Source organism: Pteropus alecto, unplaced genomic scaffold (assembly GCF_000325575.1).
Source record: "Pteropus alecto unplaced genomic scaffold, ASM32557v1 scaffold45, whole genome shotgun sequence".
Lineage (NCBI taxonomy): Eukaryota > Metazoa > Chordata > Mammalia > Chiroptera > Pteropodidae > Pteropus > Pteropus alecto.
In genome coordinates this window covers 21176609-21198082 of record NW_006442491.1, presented here as the reverse complement: position 1 = coordinate 21198082, position 21474 = coordinate 21176609, and the positions used below count along the sequence as shown (strand labels likewise).

Sequence of the window (21474 nt, the reverse complement as noted above, 5' to 3'; positions counted from 1 at the left end):
TCTTTCCCTCAACGTCACTTCCTGGCATTAGAGCATCCTTTTGCTTCACTCTCTCTTCCTCTCAGTGCCTGCACTTGAGTCCTGTCCCTTACCAGCCTGGCAAATCCTGCTTCTCTAGCCCAGCCATCTCTAACTTGGCCCTTCTGTAGCTACTCCCAGCCTGACAGCCCCAGATTCTTTCCCCCTCCACAACTTTCCGGTCATCTGGCCCTCACCACAGGCCCCTGCCAACCTGGCTAGACTGTACCCTACCTAGAGATGGGAGGATAGGGAAGCTTATGAGCATGAAATGTCAAAGCTACAGATCAAAATTTCTTTTCCAGTGGAGAATAGGAAACCCTTGTGCACTGTTTGGGGGATTGTAAATTGGTACAGTCACTATGGAAAACAATTTGGAGGTTCCTCAAAAAATTAAAAATAGAACTACCTTATGACCCAGCAATTGCATTTTTGGGTATTTATCCAAAGAAAACCAAAACACTAATTTGAAAAGATATAAGCACTTCTATATTTAGTACTATTTACAGTAGCCAAGATATGGGAGCAACCTAAGTGCCCATCAATAGACAATTGGATAAAGAAGTTGTGGTTCATATATACAATGTAATATTACTCACCATTAAAAAAATGAAATCTTATCATTTGCAATGACATGGATAGACCTGAAAGGTATTATGCTAAGTGAAATAAGTAAGACAGAGAGACAAATACTATAGATACAGAGAACAAACTGATGGTTGCCAGATGGGAGGGGAATTGGGGGCTGGGTGAAAATGGTGAAGGGATTAAGAAGTTCAAATTGGTAGTTACAAAATAGTCATGGGGATGTGAAGTATAGAATAGTGAATATATATAGTCAATAGTATTGTAATAACCATGTATAGTGCCAGGTGAGTACTAGCTAATCAGGGAGATCACTTTGTAAATTATGTAAATGTCTAGCCACTGTGTTGCACACCTGAAATTAATATAAAATAATATTGAATGTCAACTCTAATTGAAAAATAAAAATTAAAAAAATAACTTCTTTTCCAGAGAGAGTAGCCCTGTAATCAGGAGGTAGCAGGGAGAAGAGTGGGAAGATGTGTTCTGGTATATACCAACCTGAAACCAGATCCATTATTCAGGGGTCAGGAGTACCACTTCTGGTCCCAGCACTGCCATGACTCACTGTGTGACAATAGGCACACCTACACTGACCTAGACCTTAGCTTCCTTTTCCAGCTCAGTTGGGAATGCCTATCTCTCTCAACCTAGAGACTGGAAACCCCTGATATGCTTTCTCCTGGCCTCATGTAAATGCATTTATCAAAACCTGTGATTATTTGTGTGACCATATGATTACTTGATGTCAGTAAACCCTATGAGGGCAGGATCATTGCTGCTTTGTTCATCATCCTTTCTCTACCATTCAGCAAAGTGCTAAGCACTCAGTAAAAATTGGTGAATGAATAAATGAATGAGAAAGAAGATCTCAGGATGAAAGAATGTCAGAGAAGGGGATTCTCAAAACTTAGGGAGTACCTTGGGGAGTTAATAGAAACTCTGCCCTAATTTGTACAAAAATCCCGCAGAGACTTTGGTCACCTGAGTGTTTGGAAACCTGCACCATATGCCAAGTTTATGCACTAGGGTTTTAAAGATCTTACCATCATATCTGTGTAGTCATTTCAATGCTCTGCCTCCCAGCACTGCTTTCAAGCCCCAAGCCTCCTTTGGCCTAACTGGACCAGCCACCTGGCCAACATGGCCTTTTATGTTCTCAACCTAGTGGTGCCATCTAGTGGCACTGCCCCATCCTCTTAACCAGGACCTCGGTTGTATCCAGCTAGCCTTTAGCCTGCCACTCCCTAGAACCAAGTGCCGGATACCTCACAGCAGACCCTGTGGAAAACAGAGCTAGGTGATGACCACTCCAGGTTTGGAAAAATACTTTCTCTCCTCTCTTCTGAGCTCTAGGCCTATGTATTCCCCTCTTTCCCAGGCATCTGCCTCTAGAGGTCTTACAAGTGTCTCACCTTCAGCATGTCCTATGCTGAACTCATTGTCTCTTCCCCATACTCATGCTCTTCCCCCAATGTCATTCTCAATGAATCACACTGTCATTCATTTAGTCTGCAAAGTAGAATCCTAGGAGTCACCCATGATCCCCCTTTCTCTTCTTCTCACTTCTAATTGGTGATCAGATGTTCTCTGTCCCCTCCTAAGTATCTTCCAAATTCTATCTCACCATACCTGTCATCACCACTGTAGACTAAGCCACCATCTTCTTATCTGTATTATCCATAAGCTTCTAGTTACTCTTTCTGCTTCCCGTCTTTCTCTTCACTCCCGCTCAACCCCAATCAATCTACCATCCTGTGCTTCTGATCATGTCACTCTTTGGTTCAAAAATCTTTAGTGATTCTCCCCTTAAGGTAGTAAACAAGCCTGGGAAGACCTCAGTCTCTAGCCAAGATCTCTCTCTTCTGAGCTCTAGACTTGCCAAGTCAACTCTACTAAAGGTTCTTTTGTCATAAACCCAGCTAAAACTGAGTTATATCTAGAAGGAGAATTTTATTGGGTAGCATAACTGAAAAGTTCAGGGGTATGGAGCTTCAGGCATAGCTGCATCTAGGTACTTAAAAAGGAATAGGCTTTTCTCCATCTTTTGCTTTGCTTTCCTTTTTAGGGGTTTCATCTTCAGAAAGCCTCCCATATGGTGGGGGCAAGATGCCCCTAGCAACAACAGGCTTACATCTTACCACTTTAGCAACCGAACCAGAAAAAAAGTCTTTCTCTTTCCTAATAGTTCCATCAGAAGAACAAAGTTTGAGTCTCATTGGCCTGGTGCTGATCACATGCCTATCCCTGAACCAGTCACTGTACAGAGGTTCCTGTTCTGACTGGCTAGGCCTAGCTCGTATATTTACTCTAGTCAGGAATGAGGAAATGAGGAATGAGAGAGGAGATGATGTTCTCTAAAGAAAATTGAATAGGCAGTGATATCTAAGCAGATAAAAATTAGATGCCTACTACGCCAGCTGCCTCCAGACAACTCTTGCTGGTGTTTCACAAATTTAGAAGAGCCAAAATTAAACTCATCTTTTCCCCAAAACACTTGTTTATTCTGGTCCCAAACTAACCTTTTCCCAGTGTCCTGCTGTTGCTCTTACATATCAGTAAAATCAGTGGTATTATTGCCCCAGTACTTACACAGTAGGGTACTCAGTAAATATTTTTGTTCAATAACTGAATAACAATAATTGGTGGAATAAAAAGTCTTGAATAGATCCAACTTTGATGGGGCCATATCACCTTTATCACTTGGATTCTCTTATTTGATTGGAGAAAACAGATTTAAGGACAAGAACCTGCAAATATCAACTAGAATTAGCTTATAAGGTTGGATTTTGAAGGTGGAAATGGCTCCTGATGCCATGTGGAACAATGGAAAGGAAGTTTTCAAGTTATGGAGACTCTTGGTTCTGCCATTTCTTTATTTATGACCTTAAGCAGGCAGTGTCACCTTGATCGGTTCCCAGTGTCCTCATCTGTAAAATGGAGAAAGTGGACTATCTCATAAAGTTATGGGATATGTATGTAAAGTGCCCGATATGTAGTCAGCATCAATAAATATTAGTTCAAAACCTTTTCCTGTAGTTCTTTTGAAATCTCTCAGGGCCAAGGAGAGTTCTGTGCCCACAGTAGGTGTTTACCATCTGTTTGTTGAATAAATTCAAGTTTTATTTAGACTCTGCGATGCTGGAGCTGAGAGAGGCAAGCATGATCAACTGAAAGAGGCTTCTAGAGACAAGTTTCTTTTTTTAAATAAAAATTTAAATACAAATTACATGTTTGTGGTAAAAATAAGTAAACAAGCAAATGAACAAGGACTAGTGAGGAAAAATAAATGTTCCCTTCCCTATTGCTATCTCTTCACATTTTTCCTTTTTATTTAAAAATATATGTATTGATTTTAAAAATATATATATATACATATATATATGAATGGTAAAAATTTCAAACAAAACATTCTCTCACCCCATCTCATTCACACCTTCAGTATCTTTCTCAAAAGTAAATACCATAAATAATTTCTAAACATTATCTATATACATATGTGGTTTCTTATTGACATAAAAGAAGAGAATGTGGATGATGGAGGGCCTTGAACACCAAGCCAAGGAGCTTAGATTTTTTATTATGTTGACATTGGTGAACCATGATAGTATTTTTAATAGGAAACTATAAGTCAATTTTTAATATTATCCCACAGACTTTTAAAGAGGGGATTCTCCTAGTGCATAGTAGCAGGTGCTTAAAAAAAAATATCGAATGAATGAACTTCTAAAAACACCTTGTGAGTATAGCAAGGTATTGAGGTCAAGATACCAAACTATTTCTTTACTGTTCACAAACACTCAGAACCTTTAGGTCATTTAGAGGCCTGAGTTCAAGGCTGAAAGCACCCAGGGAAGGGAACTGTGGGATAGAGGAGGGTATCAGCCCTGGCTAAGATGGAAAAAGGGTGGAAATAACCTTGAGTAAGTACCTAAAAGGTGCCTGGTATACATTGCCTCATGGAAAACTTGTACGAGTCTGGTCAGTTAGGGATTAGTTCCATTATTAGGATGAGAAAAGTGAGGCTCATGACCTGAAGTGATTTGTCTATAGTCACTCAGCAGGTAAGTGGCTTTCAGGTCTCCATACCTCCACTCTGCCATCCTCAGATCCATTCCCCCAGATAGCAGCTAGAGGGATCTTTTAAAACACAGAACAGATGGCTTCACATTCTCGCTTAAAACACTCCAGTGGCCTCCTGTGGCTCTTAGGTTAAAATCCAAGCTTCTCACTAGGCCCACAAGACCCAGTGCATCTGGCCTAATCTCCACCCCACTGCTCTTTCCCCCTGCTCACCACGCTGGAACAACCCAGGGCTTGGTTATTTTTTTCTAATGTGCCATTTCATTCTTACGTTAGGGCCTTTGCACCTGCTGTTCCTTCTTTCTGGAACACCACATATTCACCCCTTCCTCTACATATGGCTGGCGCTTTCTCATCCCATAGTTCTCATCTTAAAAGTCACTTCTGCTGAGAGGCCTTGGCTGATTTCCCCAACTAAGTATCCCCCAACACACACTACTATTGTCTCATTTAATCCTTTTTCTTCATAGCACCTGCCACAACTTGTAATTATAGACTCCTTTGTATATACTTACTTGTATATTATCTTTTTCCTCCACTGGTCTGTGACCCCCTAGGAGGGCAGGAACTTTCTGTACCCTTTCCCCTAGCATCTAGCATAGGGGCAGATACATAGCAGACCCTTCATATTTGTCGAATTAATGAATGGATAACTGAAGGGAGGTTGGAAGACAGGGCCTGTCCATTCAGGTTGGATAGCTGTCTCCTTGCATAGAAGATTGAGCCCAGCTCTAGCACTATCTGGTTTCCAGTGAGAGCCCAACCCCGCCCACTCCCCCCCCCCTCCCCTGGCCTCTCCAGGAAGTGTTCACAGCTCTGGGTCCTGGGTCCCAAGAAATTCGTCCTACGGGAGGTAATCCAGACGCCCTGCTGCCCAGCTGGGGGGGGTCCCTGCCCCTTCCCAACTGATCGCTGTCCCTATCTGCCCCGGGGCTTAGGGAAAACCCTGAAAGGTGAGCAGCGCGGTGTAGCGGCGTTTGTTTGAAGGGCACAGAGGAAGTGGGGACTGGGAACATCCCCGCCTGGAGGGCAGGCAGGGCAGGTTAAGAGGCGCCAAACCGACACCACCACCACCCTATCTCCCCTAACCCCCACCTCCCACCCCCGGGCTACTCGCAGACCCGGACTCCTTCCTGAAGTCAGCACGTCTGCAGCGGCTGCCGTCGTCATCATCAGAGATGGGCAGCCAGGATGGGTCGCCTTTGCGGGAGACGCGCAAGGACCCGTTCTCTGCGGCCGCAGCCGAATGCTCCTGCCGCCAGGACGGGCTCACAGTCATTGTCACAGCCTGCCTCACCTTTGCCACGGGTGTCACTGTGGCGCTCATCATGCAGATCTATTTCGGAGACCCTCAGGTGAGAAATTGCTTGAGGAGACCGTGGGAATTGGGGAATGGCTGAGTGGTGGAAGTGGGCCTGGAATTGGAAAGGGAGGAGGGTGGTGACATGAGAGAGGAAGTTCCCAAAGGGAGGGGCTCCTGGTATGAAGGGACAGAACAAGGAAGGGACCTGATCAGGTAGGAGGCACATGAGATAATAAGGGAAGAGTCAGGAGAGAGTCAAAGGAACAAGAGAGCAGGGCTCCCACCCCCACCCCCACTCCCTGTGGAGGTTGGTGGAGGTGCCCTGGGAAAGCAGGGGACTCCTACTGCCCCTACCTAGTCCTTTTTTCCTTCTCAGATCTTCCACCAGGGTGCCGTGGTGACTGATGCCGCCCATTGTACATCACTGGGCATAGAGGTGCTCAATAAACAGGGATCTTCCGTGGATGCTGCTGTGGCAGCAGCCCTGTGTTTGGGGATCGTGGCTCCGCACAGTTCTGGCCTAGGCGGGTAAGGAGCTCCCAGCTGTGAAGGTTGGGGTCCCCCAGGCTTACTTCTTCTGGTCTGTAAGCCTCATGTGGCGGGGAGTCCTCCAAGTTTGAATAGAGGGGCAGTTGGGCCCCAACTTTTTGTATTTTCTCTTTCTATGCCCAATTTCACCACCTTCTCCTTGTACTGAGTCACAGGAGGTGTTTTCAGAAGGTTCTTTTTTCTAACTTGGAAAATGAGGTACACAGGTGGGGATATGCTGTCATTAATTAAGCCAATGATACTTTTAGGGTCACAAATCCCCGTGAGTCTATTTAAAATATACCCCAGGTTTATTGCCCAAAATACAACCCAGGCTAAGAACTCTTACCCTACTAAGATTACAGACTGGCTACCCATTGCCACACCCAGCACACAGACTCGTTTCGTTTGCACACTTAAATTTTTAAAAATTTGTTTCTTATTATTATAAAGTTGAGAATTTTCATAAAAATTTGGATTTCTAACATCTCTTAAACCTAGAGAGACCTGGTAACACTTGGCCCACATTTCCACATGGCTGCAATTATCTAGAACTGAGTAGAAGCTACTTCCCATGTTGAGGTTCGTGCCTGTCCACTTTGCCACAGTTCCTACCACTGTTTATTGTTTATCTGTCCTGCTTTCTTTATTATGTTACTGGGCTGTGAGCCAACCATCTCAGATGCAACTACCATCTCGGATGGAAACAAGCCACAGAAAAGGGACAAGCTGACAAAGTCTATATCTTGGTTCCTTTAAGACCAGCTCTCCAGTCCTTACCAAAGAGATTCCCTTTCTGGTTTTGCACAGTCTGTTCTTACATAATTCAGTCCTGGGAGAGGGAGCGGGGCATACCAAAGAGGCAGGTGCAGGAAGCTGGCAGGGGTCCAGCTGTGGTCTGGGGTGGGGTGGGGGCAGAATGTCCTGCTCTCCCAGTCTCTGGGTTTTTCCTAATCAGGGATTAAAGTCTCCAGTGACAGGCTGGGAAAGGTCCACTGACTCTGGATACCTGCCTTGATTTCACTCACCAGCCTTGTGGTGTGACTGTGTCTGTGAATCACTGCTGGAGAGGGGGCTCAAACGCCTGACTCCTGGTGACAAACTGAGCCTACAGCTATCACCATTACTATTGGGGGTTGAGGGGTCGTAGCTTAATTGTTAAGAAGGGTGGCATCTTTTCATCACCCTCTCCCTTCTGTGTCTCTCCCAGTGGGGGTGTGATGCTGGTACATGACATCCGACGAAATGAGAGCCACCTAATTGATTTCCGGGAGTCTGCACCAGGAGTCCTCAGGGAAGAGGCCCTGCAGAGATCCTGGGAGACCAAGGTGGGGACTCTGGTGAGAAGAGAAGGTCCAGGGTGGGATCTCCCTTCATTGCCCTCTGCTAACCCAGGCATTACTTTGCTGAATATTTACCGTGGAGGTGAGGGAATGAGCTGAGCAGGATGCTCTTAGGCTCTGAGGGAGACAGGCAGCCCCGCAAATAAAATAATCAACCAAAAGATCTCAATGGTAGATAACAGCCAATAAAGCAATACCTTTCTTCTGGTGACCTTGCCTGTCTGGCACATAGAAAGGGGAAAAAAAAAGGCCATTGAGCAGCCTGAGATATCACAAAGTTGCCACACTATCACTCACACATCTCCCTCTGAGCCTGCTGACTGTAACTTCCACAGCTTACAACATACTGGAAGATTAGAGAGGAACTGCTAGAGGCAAACCCACTCTCCACTGAGAGCAAAGGTGGAAATAGAATAACTTGGGAAAATAGACATTTAGTGCAGTGGCAAAGCCAAACACACCTTGAGTTATCACAGCTCACAGTAATGGTGGTGTGATAACGGAAAAGTTCAATGAAGGTCCCTTGTGCACTATTTTAAGAGGCAGAAGTAAGTATAATCCAATGTAGACAGGTTCCCATCTAAATTGGTTATATTCTGGCTCTTAAAAGGGTTTGTTTATAAGTCCCTCAACTATGATGGATAAAGGAGGCCTTTTTGCATTTGCTGATAGGAAGTCAGGGAGATGGGAGGGAGGATGCCTGCTGGGACAGCTTGTCCCTCCTCTGGGATACCTTGGCCTGTGTCTCTCCCCTGTGCCAGCCCCCCATCCCTGGCTTGGGGCTCTGCGGAGTTCAGCCCAGCCCCCCCCTTCCAGTGACCTGGTCTCCTCTCTCCCTCGCCTGCCCGCCTCGCCCAGCCTGGGCTCTTGGTGGGGGTCCCCGGAATGGTGAAGGGGCTACATGAAGCTCACCAGCTCTATGGCAGGTAAAGACCCTCCCCCCGGGGACCAGAGGCCCCTGCCTGCACCCCTCCTTTGGTGGCCTTCCTACCTTCCCGGATTCTTCCCTTCCCAACTCCCCCTCCTAATATCCCCTTCCCTTGCCAGGACTCTCCTTCCCAGGAACCCCCCTCCCCCCAGGACCCCTCCTCCTCCCCCCAGGACCTCCTCCATCCCCTGCTCTCCGGCCCCCTCAGATTGCCATGGTCCCAAGTCCTGGCCTTCGCAGCAGCTGTGGCCCAAGATGGCTTCAACGTGACCCATGATCTAGGTCAGTGGGGTTTGGGGGTGGGGGAAAAGGCATGAGGTTGATGGAGAGGGGTGGGGAAGCTCTGAGATTTGGGGCCCAAGCCAGAAAGCACCTCTCTTCCAGTTGGCTCTTCAGACCTCCTCCCCACCCCATCCCACCCTTACCAGCCTCAAATGAGATCTGAGAGGGGCCCATATACACCCCCACTTCCCCCATAACGGGCACCTGGGGGACCAGAACTCTTAGATTGGACCACTTAGCCCCCATCCACCCCACCTACTGTGTGACTCAGCCATTGGGTCCAGCCCTGGCTTCCCTTGCCCAGCCTCCTGTCCCTGCCCACAGCCCATGCCCTGGCTGAACAGCCTCCACCCAATGCGTCTGAGCGCTTCCGTGAAACGTTCTTACCATCTGGTCACCCACCGCTACCTGGTTCTCTGATGCATCGGCCTGACCTGGCTGCTGTGTTGGATGCACTCGGCACTTACGGCCCCTCTGCCTTCTATGCTGGTGGCAACCTCACGCTGGAGATGGTGGCAGAGGTGAGCACTTTGGGAGCCCCTCTGCACCTTCCTTCCTTGTCTTCCTTTCTACATATATTTACTGGGTATTTCGTTTACTTAAAATTCTAGAATAGACAAAACTAATCTCTGGTGATGGGATTCAGATCAGTGGTTGTCGGGATGGGAAGGGTTGACTGGGATGCACAAAAAGAACCTCCTGGGATGATGGAAATAGTCTATCTTGATTGGGCTCCCAGGGCTGGTCAACCTGTACAGAGGCCTGTCCTGTCCCTCCCAATCCTGGTGGAAACCCACAATCAGCCTCATCTTCCCTGAACTCACAATCCCACTCTGCCCTTGGGTTTTCTAGGGACTGAGGGAAATGCCTCTTTCATTGATGACTATTAAGACTGAGGGGATTGACACAAGGGCTTACCAACACCCTCAAGAGTCTAAGTCTGAGGCAATAATGGGTTCTGAGAACTGTTGTCAATAGTCCAAAACCCCTAATGGAAAATTATGTTAAAGATAAGGATACACAAACCAACTCAGTGGTTCTCTAATCAGTGCAATGGGAGTGATTATATCTATCTCTGCCATACAGTTGTGGGAACTGAATAAATCTGTCATTCATTCTACATTCACAGAGTTCCTGCTCTGTGCCAGACCCTGTGCTGGGCACTGGAGGTATGGATGTGGTAATAGAAACCCATCTCAAATAGACTTAACTGGGAAGTCCAGCAGAGTGTGGGCTTTAGGTCTGCTGGATCCAGAGGCTCCATCCACACTGTCAAGGCTTGGTCTTTTTTCCTTCTGTCTCGTGACTCTACTGTCCTCTGTTTGAATTCATTCTCTGTTGGATCCTTTTCACACCTGCTTCCCACCAGCCATTCTTGCAGCAAGCCATCCCAGAGAAAGAGTATTCTCATTCTAGTAGTTCCAGCAAAAGCCTCAAGGTTATGTCTCATCAGCCTGTCATAGGTCTCATGACTATTCCCAAACCAATTACTGCGCCATGAAAAGTAATGCTCTTATTAGCCAGACCTGGGTCGTGTATCCTCTCCTAGAGGTGGAGACAGGGATGAAGGCGATTCTAACAAAGACCATCAGAGCTTTAAAAGAAAAAAAAACAAAGTTGAGTTTATTAACTTGCCAGAAAAAAGAACACATGTACACCAGCCAAGAAATTCAAGATATAGTTCACTGAGGGTAGATTAGAAGTGAGAAGTTTCAAGTACTGAAAAAGGAGAGGCTTCCTAGTGTTATGCTACTTTAGGATTGAAAATTAGCATGCTGGATAGGATGGAATGAACCCATTGGCTTATATAAGATTGGTTCATTAGTCAGTAGAGTGCTTAATTATGTCATTTCTGCCAGGGTCATGTAGAGTTTATGATTTTGTTGTGGTTTTAGTTGGTTGTAGTGAAATGAAGAATTCAGTTTTGATATCTCTCAGGCATGTGCTGCTGTAAGTGGAAAATCCTTTTTTATATATAAGCAGAGAGGGCAGTTTGTACAAAGACATGGAATCATGAGTTTAGGAACTGCAGGTCACTCTGAGTGGCTGTACAAAGCTCACTGGGAATAGCAGGGCATGAAGTAGAAGATATAGGCAGGGCCAGATCACAAGGGACCTTGAATGTCAAGCTAAAGAGGTCATTTATGAAATGTACCCAGCACAACGTCTGACATAGTAAGTGCTCAATGTTAGTGCTTCCCCGCTTCCTTTTTCCTGTGATACCCAGGCTGATCGGGTCCCTCAAGGCCATGATGAGAGTTGCAGAAGACATAAAAGTTATAAACATCTGACCCATCTATGATCCAAATACTATAAGCCAAGTCCATATGCTCACCATGTGATGTGTGGCTTACAGTGGCGGTGGGGTCATTTTCTCTTCTCCAGGCTCAGCACGCAGGGGGTGTCATAACTGAGGAAGACTTCAGCAACTACAGTGCTCTCGTGGAGAAGCCTGTGTGTGGCGTATACAGAGGTGACCTCTCCTCCAGCTCCAAGGGTCCCTACTCAGGAGAAGCCTCCCAAACCCTGGCCACATGCTTTTGGCCTAGAGAGTCCTCCCCTTTTTACAGGAGAGAAACTGAGGCAGCTAACTGTTGAAGCAAGCCAGAGCCAGCCTACCTTCCAAAGTAGTCATAAAGTCAGTTACCTGAAGTATTTAGGATATGGGGAGGTAGGTCTTGTCAAAAGCTCAGGTCTAGAAGTTGGGGTTCTAGCCATAGGTGTTCTTGATATGGGCTCTGTGCTTCCTTGCTCCATCCCCAGTCCCACTCAATGCCCAGTACTAGCCAAGAAGAATTATAAGACCAAAGTCCATCTAAGCTTCTGGTTATAACAAACTTTTCAAGACAATCATAGACCCACCCCCTCATTGTGCCAAAAAGAAACTGAGGGCCCAGGGAAGGAACAGAACTTAATCTGTCAAACTCAAAGCCAATGAAGAACACAGAAAGCCAAGTTGATGACATGGGGAAATCCATGTGCGCTGAACTCAAAGTGGCGGGTTCCTAGGTCCCTCAGGAGGTTCACAGGTTTTCTCCTCTAGGAGGCCCAGATCACCTCAAGCCCCAAGAGAGACTGCCTCTGAGTTCAGGTTTCTAGGCCTCAATCTTCAGCCCAATTCCTCTACCAGAGGCAGTAGTATATGGAGCAGATGAAGAACATAACTTTGGAGCCAGGAAGACCTGGATTGGAGTACCAGCTGTGCCATTCACCTTGAACAAGCCCCTTCCAACTCTGAGCCTTGGTTCCCTCCTTAAAATGGAGATAATAATAGTGCTTACCTCTCAGAGTGGCTATGAGGATTGATGAGATGATATTGGAAGTTGCCCTGATCAGAATGGGCACTGAATGTGTATTTGATTTTCCATTTTCCCTCCCCAGCCTGTGTTCTCTTGGCAATGTCAGTACCTTGAGTACTCTGGCCTCCCCTTGTCTCCTGTAACCTTAGACCAGCTGCCTCTCTGTGCTTCAGTTTTCTCACCTATAAAATGGGGATGAAAACAGTACCCATTGTGAGGATTAAATGAGTTAATTAGTTACTGTTTGTGTTATACATCAGGCGTTATTATTCCTTTGATGTCCACACATCTAACAATAGGGGCCTTACGTAGGAAGAAGAGGGTTGCTGCTCCCAAGAAGTTTCAGGGATGGATTGTCAGGGGCCCTGAATAGTATCCTGGCCTGTGGGAGGAGATGAAAAGAGACACATGGTGGCCAGGAATCCGGACAACTGGACACCTGTCACTGTTCTCCCAATGGCCTATATTATGACTCTGAGCAAATCACAGTCCTCTTGAGCCTTACTTTCCTTGTATGGAAGAGGAAAATGAATACCAGTGTTCTGGGTTGGAGTCCTGGCCCTGTCCTTGACTTGCCATGTGAACTTCAGTGTGTCCCTTTGCCTTTCAACGCTTTTCCGCTCAATGCAGTTTTCCTATCTGATGAGGGAGTTCAGTGCAGTGGTCTCAGTCTGCATGATGGTGGGATGTGGAGATGAGCCTTACTTTCCTTGTATGGAAGAGGAAAATGAATACCAGTGTTCTGGGTTGGAGTCCTGGCCCTGTCCTTGACTTGCCATGTGAACTTCAGTGTGTCCCTTTGCCTTTCAACGCTTTTCCGCTCAATGCAGTTTTCCTATCTGATGAGGGGGTTCAGTGCAGTGGTCTCAGTCTGCATGATGGTGGGACGTGGAGCCTTGACCCCTCCCTTGCCATCTGGTCATTTCCTGTCCTTTCAGGCCACCTGGTTCTCAGTCCCCCACCCCCGCATACAGGCCCTGCCCTCATCAGTGCTCTCAACATCCTGGAGGGCTTCAATCTCACCAGCCTGGTATCCCGGGAACAGGCTCTTCACTGGGTGGCAGAGGTAAGGTCGACCCCTGCATCCAACCCTGGGTCTGGGGACACTGGGAGTAGGGGTCTAGGGTACAGCCATGGGGCAGGACTAAATCCCCTCCAAGTTTTCTCACACAGGAGGATCTTCAGTGTGGGTGCTGGGGAGGGCTTGGCAGCCTCTGCCACGTTCCTGCTCCGTTTTCAGACTCTGAAGATCGCGTTAGCCCTGGCCAGCAGACTGGGAGACCCTGTCTATGATTCTACCATCACTGAGAGCATGGATGACATGCTCAGGTGGGTTCTGCATCAGAATTCTGGGGACTGCAGAAGTGGTGGTGGGTGTGGGGAAAGGATCAGGTGAAAAGCAGCCAGTGGAGCAATATGGCTTGAAGTCCCAAGTCAATTTCAGCTCAACGGTAACTCACAGTGTGACACTGTTTGCTTCTCTTTGCACCTCAGTTTTCTCCATGTGTACAATAAGTTGATCTATTTCATATGACTCAATTTTTTTGACCCTAACAGGGCCCATCTGTCCCCCCTTTTGAGTGAAAAAGAAAGCCTATAACAATGAAAAGAGTCTCCAAGAAAATACTGGAGGCTTTGGGAATTTTTATTATAATTTATCTACGTTAGCAGCATAACATAATAGTAAGACTGTGGGCTCTTGTCAGACTGCCTCAGTTCAAAGCCCAGATTTGTCACTCACTAACTGTGTAGCCTTGAGCAACTCATTTAAACTCTCTAAATCTCAGTTTCTAAAGGAGGCCTGACAAGAATGGTGCCAACCTTATGAAGTCGTGGTGAGGACTAAGATCACACATGCAAAGCACTTAGCATGTTGTCTGGCATATAATAAATATTCAACAAATATCATTATTATTATTAATTGGCAATAGGAGTAAGAATGGTTACTATTTAACTGCTACTATAACTGGCTAGCTAAGGGACAGTCGTAAGCCAAAAATAGAATTAATGTAAATTTGTATTTTCATAATTTCATAAATTTGTTTTCAAGATCAATACAAATTTAGCTCTAAAACATACACATAAACTTATATTAAATTCATTCAACTAATTCATCCAATAACTAGTTAGTTATTAAGGGCTTATTATCTGCTAAGTCCTGTGTCTTCAAAAAAATAGTCTAATAGCAAGTAAAGATTTCTGTATACAACCCCCGCCACACACACACACACTAAACTCTTAATAAAGCTTTAGTTCTAGACTACAAACATTAGGTTAAGTGAATTCAGTGTATTCACTCAAAACAAATATTTTCTGAGCATCCACTATGCCCTAGGTATTTTCATACAAAGGATTAAGTGAAAGTCAAATAACTAAAAGATTCTTGATTTAAATACTAAATAAAAGTTGGCTCTAGAAGAGAATCTGAGTAACACCTAAATAAATTCATTCAGTTCAACAACTATTTCCTGGATATTCCCTATATGCTAGGAATAAGTAAGCTTCTGCTCTCATAGATCTAATAGTCCAGTAGGGGAGGCAGATGTTAATCACACAGACATTACAAAGTGTGGTAGGTGGGATGTAATGAGAGCCTGCTGTGTATTTGTCTCCATGTTTCTTCAGCAAGGTGGAGGCTGCCTACTTCCGGGGCCACATCAATGACTCCCAGGCGGCCCCTGCCCCACTCCTGCCTGTTTATGAGCTGGACGGGGCTCCCACAGCTGCCCAGGTGCTCATCATGGGCCCTGACGACTTCATTGTGGCCATGGTCAGGTATGTCAGCTCAGACTCAAAACCTGGCACAAGGGATCACGTGGACCAGGGGGCTAGGTGGGAGTGAGGGTGGGCTCAGCGCTCACCTGGCCCCAATGTCGACCCCCAGCTCCCTGAACCGGCCCTTTGGCAGTGGCCTCATCACCCCGTCGGGGATCCTGCTCAACAGCCAGATGCTGGATTTTTCCTGGCCCAATAGGACTGCTAACCATTCTGCACCTAGCCTGGTAGGGTCTTGCTTCCCTTCTACCTTGGGGTGTCCAAGGCTAGGTAGGATATGCTGCAGTATGGCTGCCCCTCCCTCCCTACTTACTATAGGAACTTCCATTACAAAAAGGAAAAGAGCCTAAACAAGGTGTCCACTTCACCTTTAGCCCAAGTCTGGGGCTTGGAGCTTGGTGGGTCTGAAAGAACATTGTCCCATTCTGTCACTGTTTTACTGTGTGACCTGTGGAAAGTCTCGCCCCCTCTCTAGGCCTCAGTTTCTTCACCTGTATAATGAAGATATTGGCTCCTGATTTTATGTTTTGGTTGCTTTTTAACACTAATGGTCTATGACTATGTGATGCTGAGCTGATGGGACTCAGCCCTAATGTTGGAGAAAGAAGGTAGGAATTAGTGTCTGTTGGAGGCCAGCACTCTTACACCCTGCAGGCTGGGGCCCCAGCACCACAAAGACAGATATGACCAGGGTGGAGATTATCCTGTTCTTCTCCATAGCCATCTTCCTTGGCTTGGTCCCTTCCGCTGACATCCATGGTAGCCCCATAGCAGCCCCATAGGTTATGGATCCACCATCCACCCCAGCTACCCAAGTACCCTGCCCATTTCACAGATAGAAGACTGTGGCCTGGGGAGAGACCAGTTTCCCATAAAAACTGGGCCCATAGAAGATACAGGTGAGGGAGAGAGGTTGGAAGAGTGATGAAGTAGCCCTTACTCTATCTCACCCCACCTTTCATCCCCCTTCTGGTTTTGGTCCTCTGAAAACAGGAGAATTCGGTACTGCCGGGGAAGCGGCCACTGTCTTTCCTGCTGCCCACTGTGGTCCGGCCAGCAGAAGGACTCTGCGGAACCTACCTCGCTCTGGGAGCCAATGGAGCTGCCCGGGGCCTCAGCGGCCTGACCCAGGTGAGGTTTCTTCCATGGTAGGCCTTTTGTAGCCAGGAGCCAAGCTGTGGCCTGGGCCGTAGATGTCTCTTGCTCATTCTCATCTCTTATAGCAAACATCTCTTACAGCAAACGTGGACTGGGTTGCTTTGCGCCAGGCTCATCCTGGGCATTGGGCACCTAGGCTGTGCTGAGTTTCTTAGTGAAAACGAAGCCCTGAAGCTCCTTTTCTTCCCAGGTTGTGGGGGAAATTGCAGGGCCAGTAGAACTGAGAGTGACATAGCATCTGGGCTGCCTGGGTTCTGTCAATATCAAATTCCATCATGCCTCTGCTCAACATCTGAATATGCAAGCAGCCGACTTTAAGGTCTGATTTTGAAAGGAAGGACCTTCTACTCTCTAAAATGCCTCACAACAATTCCACAAATGTCTTGAGCCCCTGATATATGTGCCAGGGCACATACTTTGGCAGGTGGCGAGTTAACTAACCTGAGCTTTGGAATAAGACACCCTGGGTCCCAACCCCAATGCTGCCAATTTCCAACTTTGTGATGTTGGGAATTCACTTAACCTCTCTGAACTTCAATCTCCTCATCTGTAAAATGGAGATAATAACATTAGCTAACATTCTTACTAAGTGCTGGGCTTGATATTACATGCATTAACCCTTTAAGTTTCCTAACTTTGGAAGAAATCCTTATTTCTATTTCGTATGTGAGGAAACTGAGGCCTGGAGAGGTTAAGAAGTTAGGTCCAGTTTAGTAAGAATGGGCAAGTAGTTTTGTTCCAGAGCTTATTCACACTGCAAATAAGCTAAAGGTACCCACATTGTGCCCTCGACCACCCTCAGCTAATAACCCTGCCCTGGCTAGGGAGAAGGGAGGACAGCCCTGGGCTGAATTAAGGGAGACTGGGTGCTAGTCGTGCCTCTCCCCTGGCTCTCTTTAAACTCTGAAGTGAATCACTTTTCTTCTCTGGCCTTCAGTTCCCCCTCTGTGAAATGGGGACAGTCATCACAGACCTGCCTGTCTTCTGGGGCTATTGAGAGGCTCAGATGTCACCCTTGGTGTAAGGAATCTAAAGACTAAGAAGTTTGGACCAGAGGTGAGGGCTGTAGAGTCCTGAACCCCCATCTTTGGGATAGCCCTGACTTCTGCCCTTTGGCTGCCCACAGGTTCTGCTAAATGTCCTGACCTTGAACCGGAACCTGAGTGACAGCCTGGCCCGTGGTCGTCTTCACCCAGACCTGCAGTCCAACCTCCTGCAGGTGGACAGTGAGTGCAGAGAAGAGATCCCCATGGGGTGGGCACAAGACCAGGTAGAAAAAGAGGCTCGTCCCAAAGGTGCCCTTGCCTCAAGTAGTACCAACTCCCTGCCATTGAAAGTTTCGTTTCTTCCAACTGACTCCTCTTGAAACAGTAAAAGATCAGGGGATTGGAGCCAGTCCTGCTGTCTCCTGGCTGAGTAGCCTTGGGAAATTCATGTCTCTACTCTGAGCCTCTGAGCCTCAGTTTTCTCATATGTAAAACAAGATTCATTTATTCATTGTGCAAACCATTCATTCAGCAGTTTGTATTGAATACCTACTGTGTGCCAGGCATTATCCTAGGTGCTGGAGATACTGCATTTCCAGGGAGAAAGGAAAATAAATCATCAAAGAAATGAGAAAACAAAATAAATGTTCTGCAGAGCATTAAAGCAGGATAATGTATAGGACTGACTCAGTGATTGTTGAGGGCTTCTCTTTGGAGATATTTAAGTTGAAATCTGAAGAGTGAGAAAGAGCCCACCATACAAAGAATTGGGGCAGGCTTTATAGGCCAAGGGAACAAATGCAAAGAGTTCAGGGCAGGAATGGGCTTTGTGTGTTTTAGTAGAAAGGAAATCAGGGTGAGTGAGGGTGAGATGAGACCAGAAAGGCAGACAGGGGCCAGATCATGGACCTTATAGGTTATGGTGAGGACATAGACTTTTCTCTAAGGACAGGTGCTTAATTTTGGACGCAGCTTCATTTTGTAAATGGGAAAGTATGTACACCTTTGAGGAGTTTTTATTACAACAGACAGTGTGTTATGCAAGTCCAAAGGGGAGACAGAATTGAGTGAGACATGGTCCTTGCCTGTTCAATATTCCCATTTTATAGATAAAGAAACTGATGCCCACAGAGGTTATAAACTAGTCAAGGATCAAGCAGTAAGTGACAGAATTGAGAGTAGAACAAATACCTGGATGATACTAAAGACTCAGTTCTTTATTGCATGGCTCTAGATATCTCCTAGACTGAAGGAGGTTGGAAGCTACCGACCTAGATCCTCAGCAGTCACAACCTATAGTTGGCAGGTGACACTTTGGATTCCAGCTGATAGATGATGAGGCTGTCCTTATCAGTGCATTTTGCTCAACTAATATCTTCTCATTTATAACAAATGTGAAGCTTTATGCTAAATTATTTGGGGGTGATGGTGGAGTGAGCCCTCCCTTGAGGGGCTCACAGTCACAGACAGAGATATGAGGCAAAGGGAAAGTTCATCTACCTGAGGACTCTGGGAGGCTTTATGGAGGAGGTGACAACTGGCTGGGCCTTACATATGAGCAGGAATTGGGAGTGTAGAGATAAAGAACATACTGGACAGGGGAGCAGCCTGGGCAAAAGCCAGGAGCCCAGCTGGACTAGAGACATTGTTTTCCAAACTTCAGAATTTATCCATCACCTTCATGATTTTTGCCACATTTACGCATCATCTAAACCATTAGATGGACTATAAATGGACTCTCGTTTTAACCTAAATGTATTTTTAAAGTAAATCTCATATCACAATGCCAAATGGAAAAATGGCAATATTTGCCACAAATGGATGATAAATAGCTATTTAAAAAATCTAATATTTTTAGGTTTCAGTTAGATATTGTTGCCCCAGGAAGGCTCTGCGACCTGCTCTCTCTTTTAAGGAAGGAGGTGAGACATGTTAGAGACCAGACTGAAACTTAGTCCTTGTTATTATCCAAGAGATTGAAAGTGAACCAGGAAAGAGACTCAGTGATTTAATGCTATTCAATGTTGTCTTTATCTCCAGAACTACCCTCCAGTAATCCCATTTGAGGAAATAGGCCCACATCTTTGTTGAAGAGCAGTGGGAGGTGAGAATACAGGGCTTATCATGGAGGTCCATGTTAAGAAGCATGGTCTTTATCCAGTTGAGTAAGGGGAGGGATGTGACCTGATTTGTTTAATGTAGGGGAGGTAGATTGAAGGGAGAAGAACTTAAGTCGGGGAAATACAAGAAGCGCTAGGATAACGGCCCAGCAAGAGATGATGAAGAAAGACCTGAACTTAATGCAAGAGGATGGGAATTTGTTCATTTATCCAATAAATACTTGCTTAACATTTACTATGTTCTTACCCTGTTCTAGGCACTGGAGATCAATAGTGAACAAAACATCCCTGCCTTCAAAAATCTTATCTAGTGCAGGGAGACACAGTAAATAAATAAATCCAGGTAGCATTAAGTGCTTTGAAATAAAACAAAGCAAGGCGAAGAGAACAGGGGCTGCTGTTTTAGATAGTGATCAGGGAAGTTCTTGAACACTGGAATGAAGTAAGAGAGCCAGTTTTATGACCCCCGAGGAGGAGAGCATTCCAGGCAGAGAGAACGGCAAATGCATAGGCCCTGAGATAGGAGTATGTTTGGCCTCTTTGAGGGACAGCAAGGAGGCTAGAGCAGAGTGAACAAAGGGAGAGAGTGGAAGGAAGTGAGGAGAGGAGTTTAAAGAGGTAGTGAGGTCCCAGATGATGTTGGGCCTTAGAGGCCGTGGTAAGGACTTTGGATTTTATTTTGAGTCATCAAAGCTGTTAGAGGGTTTTGAGTGAGGAAAGCGACATGGTCTAATGGTTTAAAAAGATCTCTATGACTGCTGTGTGGAAGGCAGGACTGGAAGCAAAAAGACCAGTTAGTGGGCTATGCAGTAATCCTGGCAAGTAATGATGGCAGCTTGGCCTAGGCAGGTGGAGATTAAGACTCCAAACCCCTTTTTCCAATATTAAGAATGACTGTATATTATTGATCACTTACTGTATGCAAAACTTTGAGTTTGGTGCTTTCTGTATATTATTTCCTTTAATCACTGCAACAATTTCATGTAGTAAATTCTTATATAATCCCCATTTTATGCACAAGGAGACTGAGGCTCAGAAAGGTAATTTGCCCAAGGTCACACCACTCTTCAGTGGAGTATCCAGTACCAGGACTCAGGTATGACCATAAGATTCCTGAGCTAGTGCTCTGAACACTCTGAATGTGTGTGTATGTTGGGGAATGGTTTTCAGGTGAGTTCACAGAGGAAGAGATTGAGTTCCTGGAAGCCAGAGGTCACCACGTGGAAAAGGTAGATGTCTTATCTTGGGTCCATGGCAGCCGGAGAACCAACAACTTCATCATCGGTGTGAAGGACCCTCGGAGCCCAGATGCAGCTGGAGCCACCATCCTGTAGAGCTGTGGAGTGGGGCGGGGGTCTCTGCTCCCCGCCTTTGCATGTTCCTAGAGTCCCTCCTTCTCCCGGGTTTGGTCTCAGGGGGACCCCAGGGATGCTCCAGATCAGGGGCCAGAGGGGATGCTTAGCAAACCCTATCCCAAAGTAACTGGAAAATTCTCTATCCAGAGGCCTGTGGTGGCAGCAGTGATGGTGGTGGTGGTGGTGGTGGTGGTGGTGGTGGTGGTGGTGGTGGTGGTGGTGGTGGTGGTGGTGGTGGTGGTGGTGGTGGTGGTGGTGGTGGTGGTGGTGGTGGTGGTGGTGGTGGTGGTGGTGGTGGTGAGTGTCATTGTTCACAATCAGGCAGGCAGGACCTTGGGGAGTCAGACTATCTGTCTGTCTGTCTCCTTTCCCCCAGCCATCCTGGCCCTGAGCTTAGGGACGTGCTTGCAAACCCTTCTCAAGGGTCCTCACAACCCCAACATCTCGTCTGGCCTCACCTGGGCCTTGTCTTCCAGCTCCCTTCTTCTGTCCCCAGCCTCATTTCTTAAATGACTAGGATTTTTTTTTTTAATGGACCATCCTGGGGAGGGGGGTGTTCCTCTCTTCCTCTCACCAGGGTGAGGCGGGGACCTTGCATCTGGGGGGCTCAGGGTGTGGAATAGGAGTGGGGGTAGGGACCAGCTCAGGGGCTTCCATTTGCAAAGGGGAATTAAAGAAAGAATATTGCTTAACCATGGCTCTGGCTTAATT

General features: G+C 46.4%; 1 protein-coding gene across 6 annotated transcripts in view; it reads left to right on the top strand.

Annotated features, from left to right (window-relative positions):
- GGT7 (gamma-glutamyltransferase 7) overlaps positions 1-20934 on the top strand; it is a 22096-nt gene extending 1162 nt beyond the window's left edge. The window contains exons 2-16 of one of the 6 annotated variants that reach the window (XM_015597220.2): positions 5806-6041; positions 6366-6517; positions 7728-7857; positions 8719-8786; positions 8997-9070; positions 9395-9591; positions 11456-11543; positions 13308-13435; positions 13610-13698; positions 14995-15144; positions 15254-15371; positions 16138-16275; positions 17429-17528; positions 19329-19392; positions 20579-20711. In XM_015597220.2, coding sequence (XP_015452706.1) covers positions 5806-6041; positions 6366-6517; positions 7728-7857; positions 8719-8786; positions 8997-9070; positions 9395-9591; positions 11456-11543; positions 13308-13435; positions 13610-13698; positions 14995-15144; positions 15254-15371; positions 16138-16275; positions 17429-17528; positions 19329-19354 — 1694 coding nt within the window. In that variant the 3' untranslated portion in view covers positions 19355-19392; positions 20579-20711. Of the gene's footprint in view, positions 1-5805; positions 6042-6365; positions 6518-7727; positions 7858-8718; positions 8787-8996; positions 9071-9394; positions 9592-11455; positions 11544-13307; positions 13436-13609; positions 13699-14994; positions 15145-15253; positions 15372-16137; positions 16276-17428; positions 17529-19328; positions 20342-20578 lie in introns of those variants that run through there. The other 5 variants (XM_025039893.1, XM_015597219.2, XM_006921741.3 and 2 more) reach the window with 5 other exon arrangements.
- Positions 20935-21474: the final 540 nt, after the last annotated feature.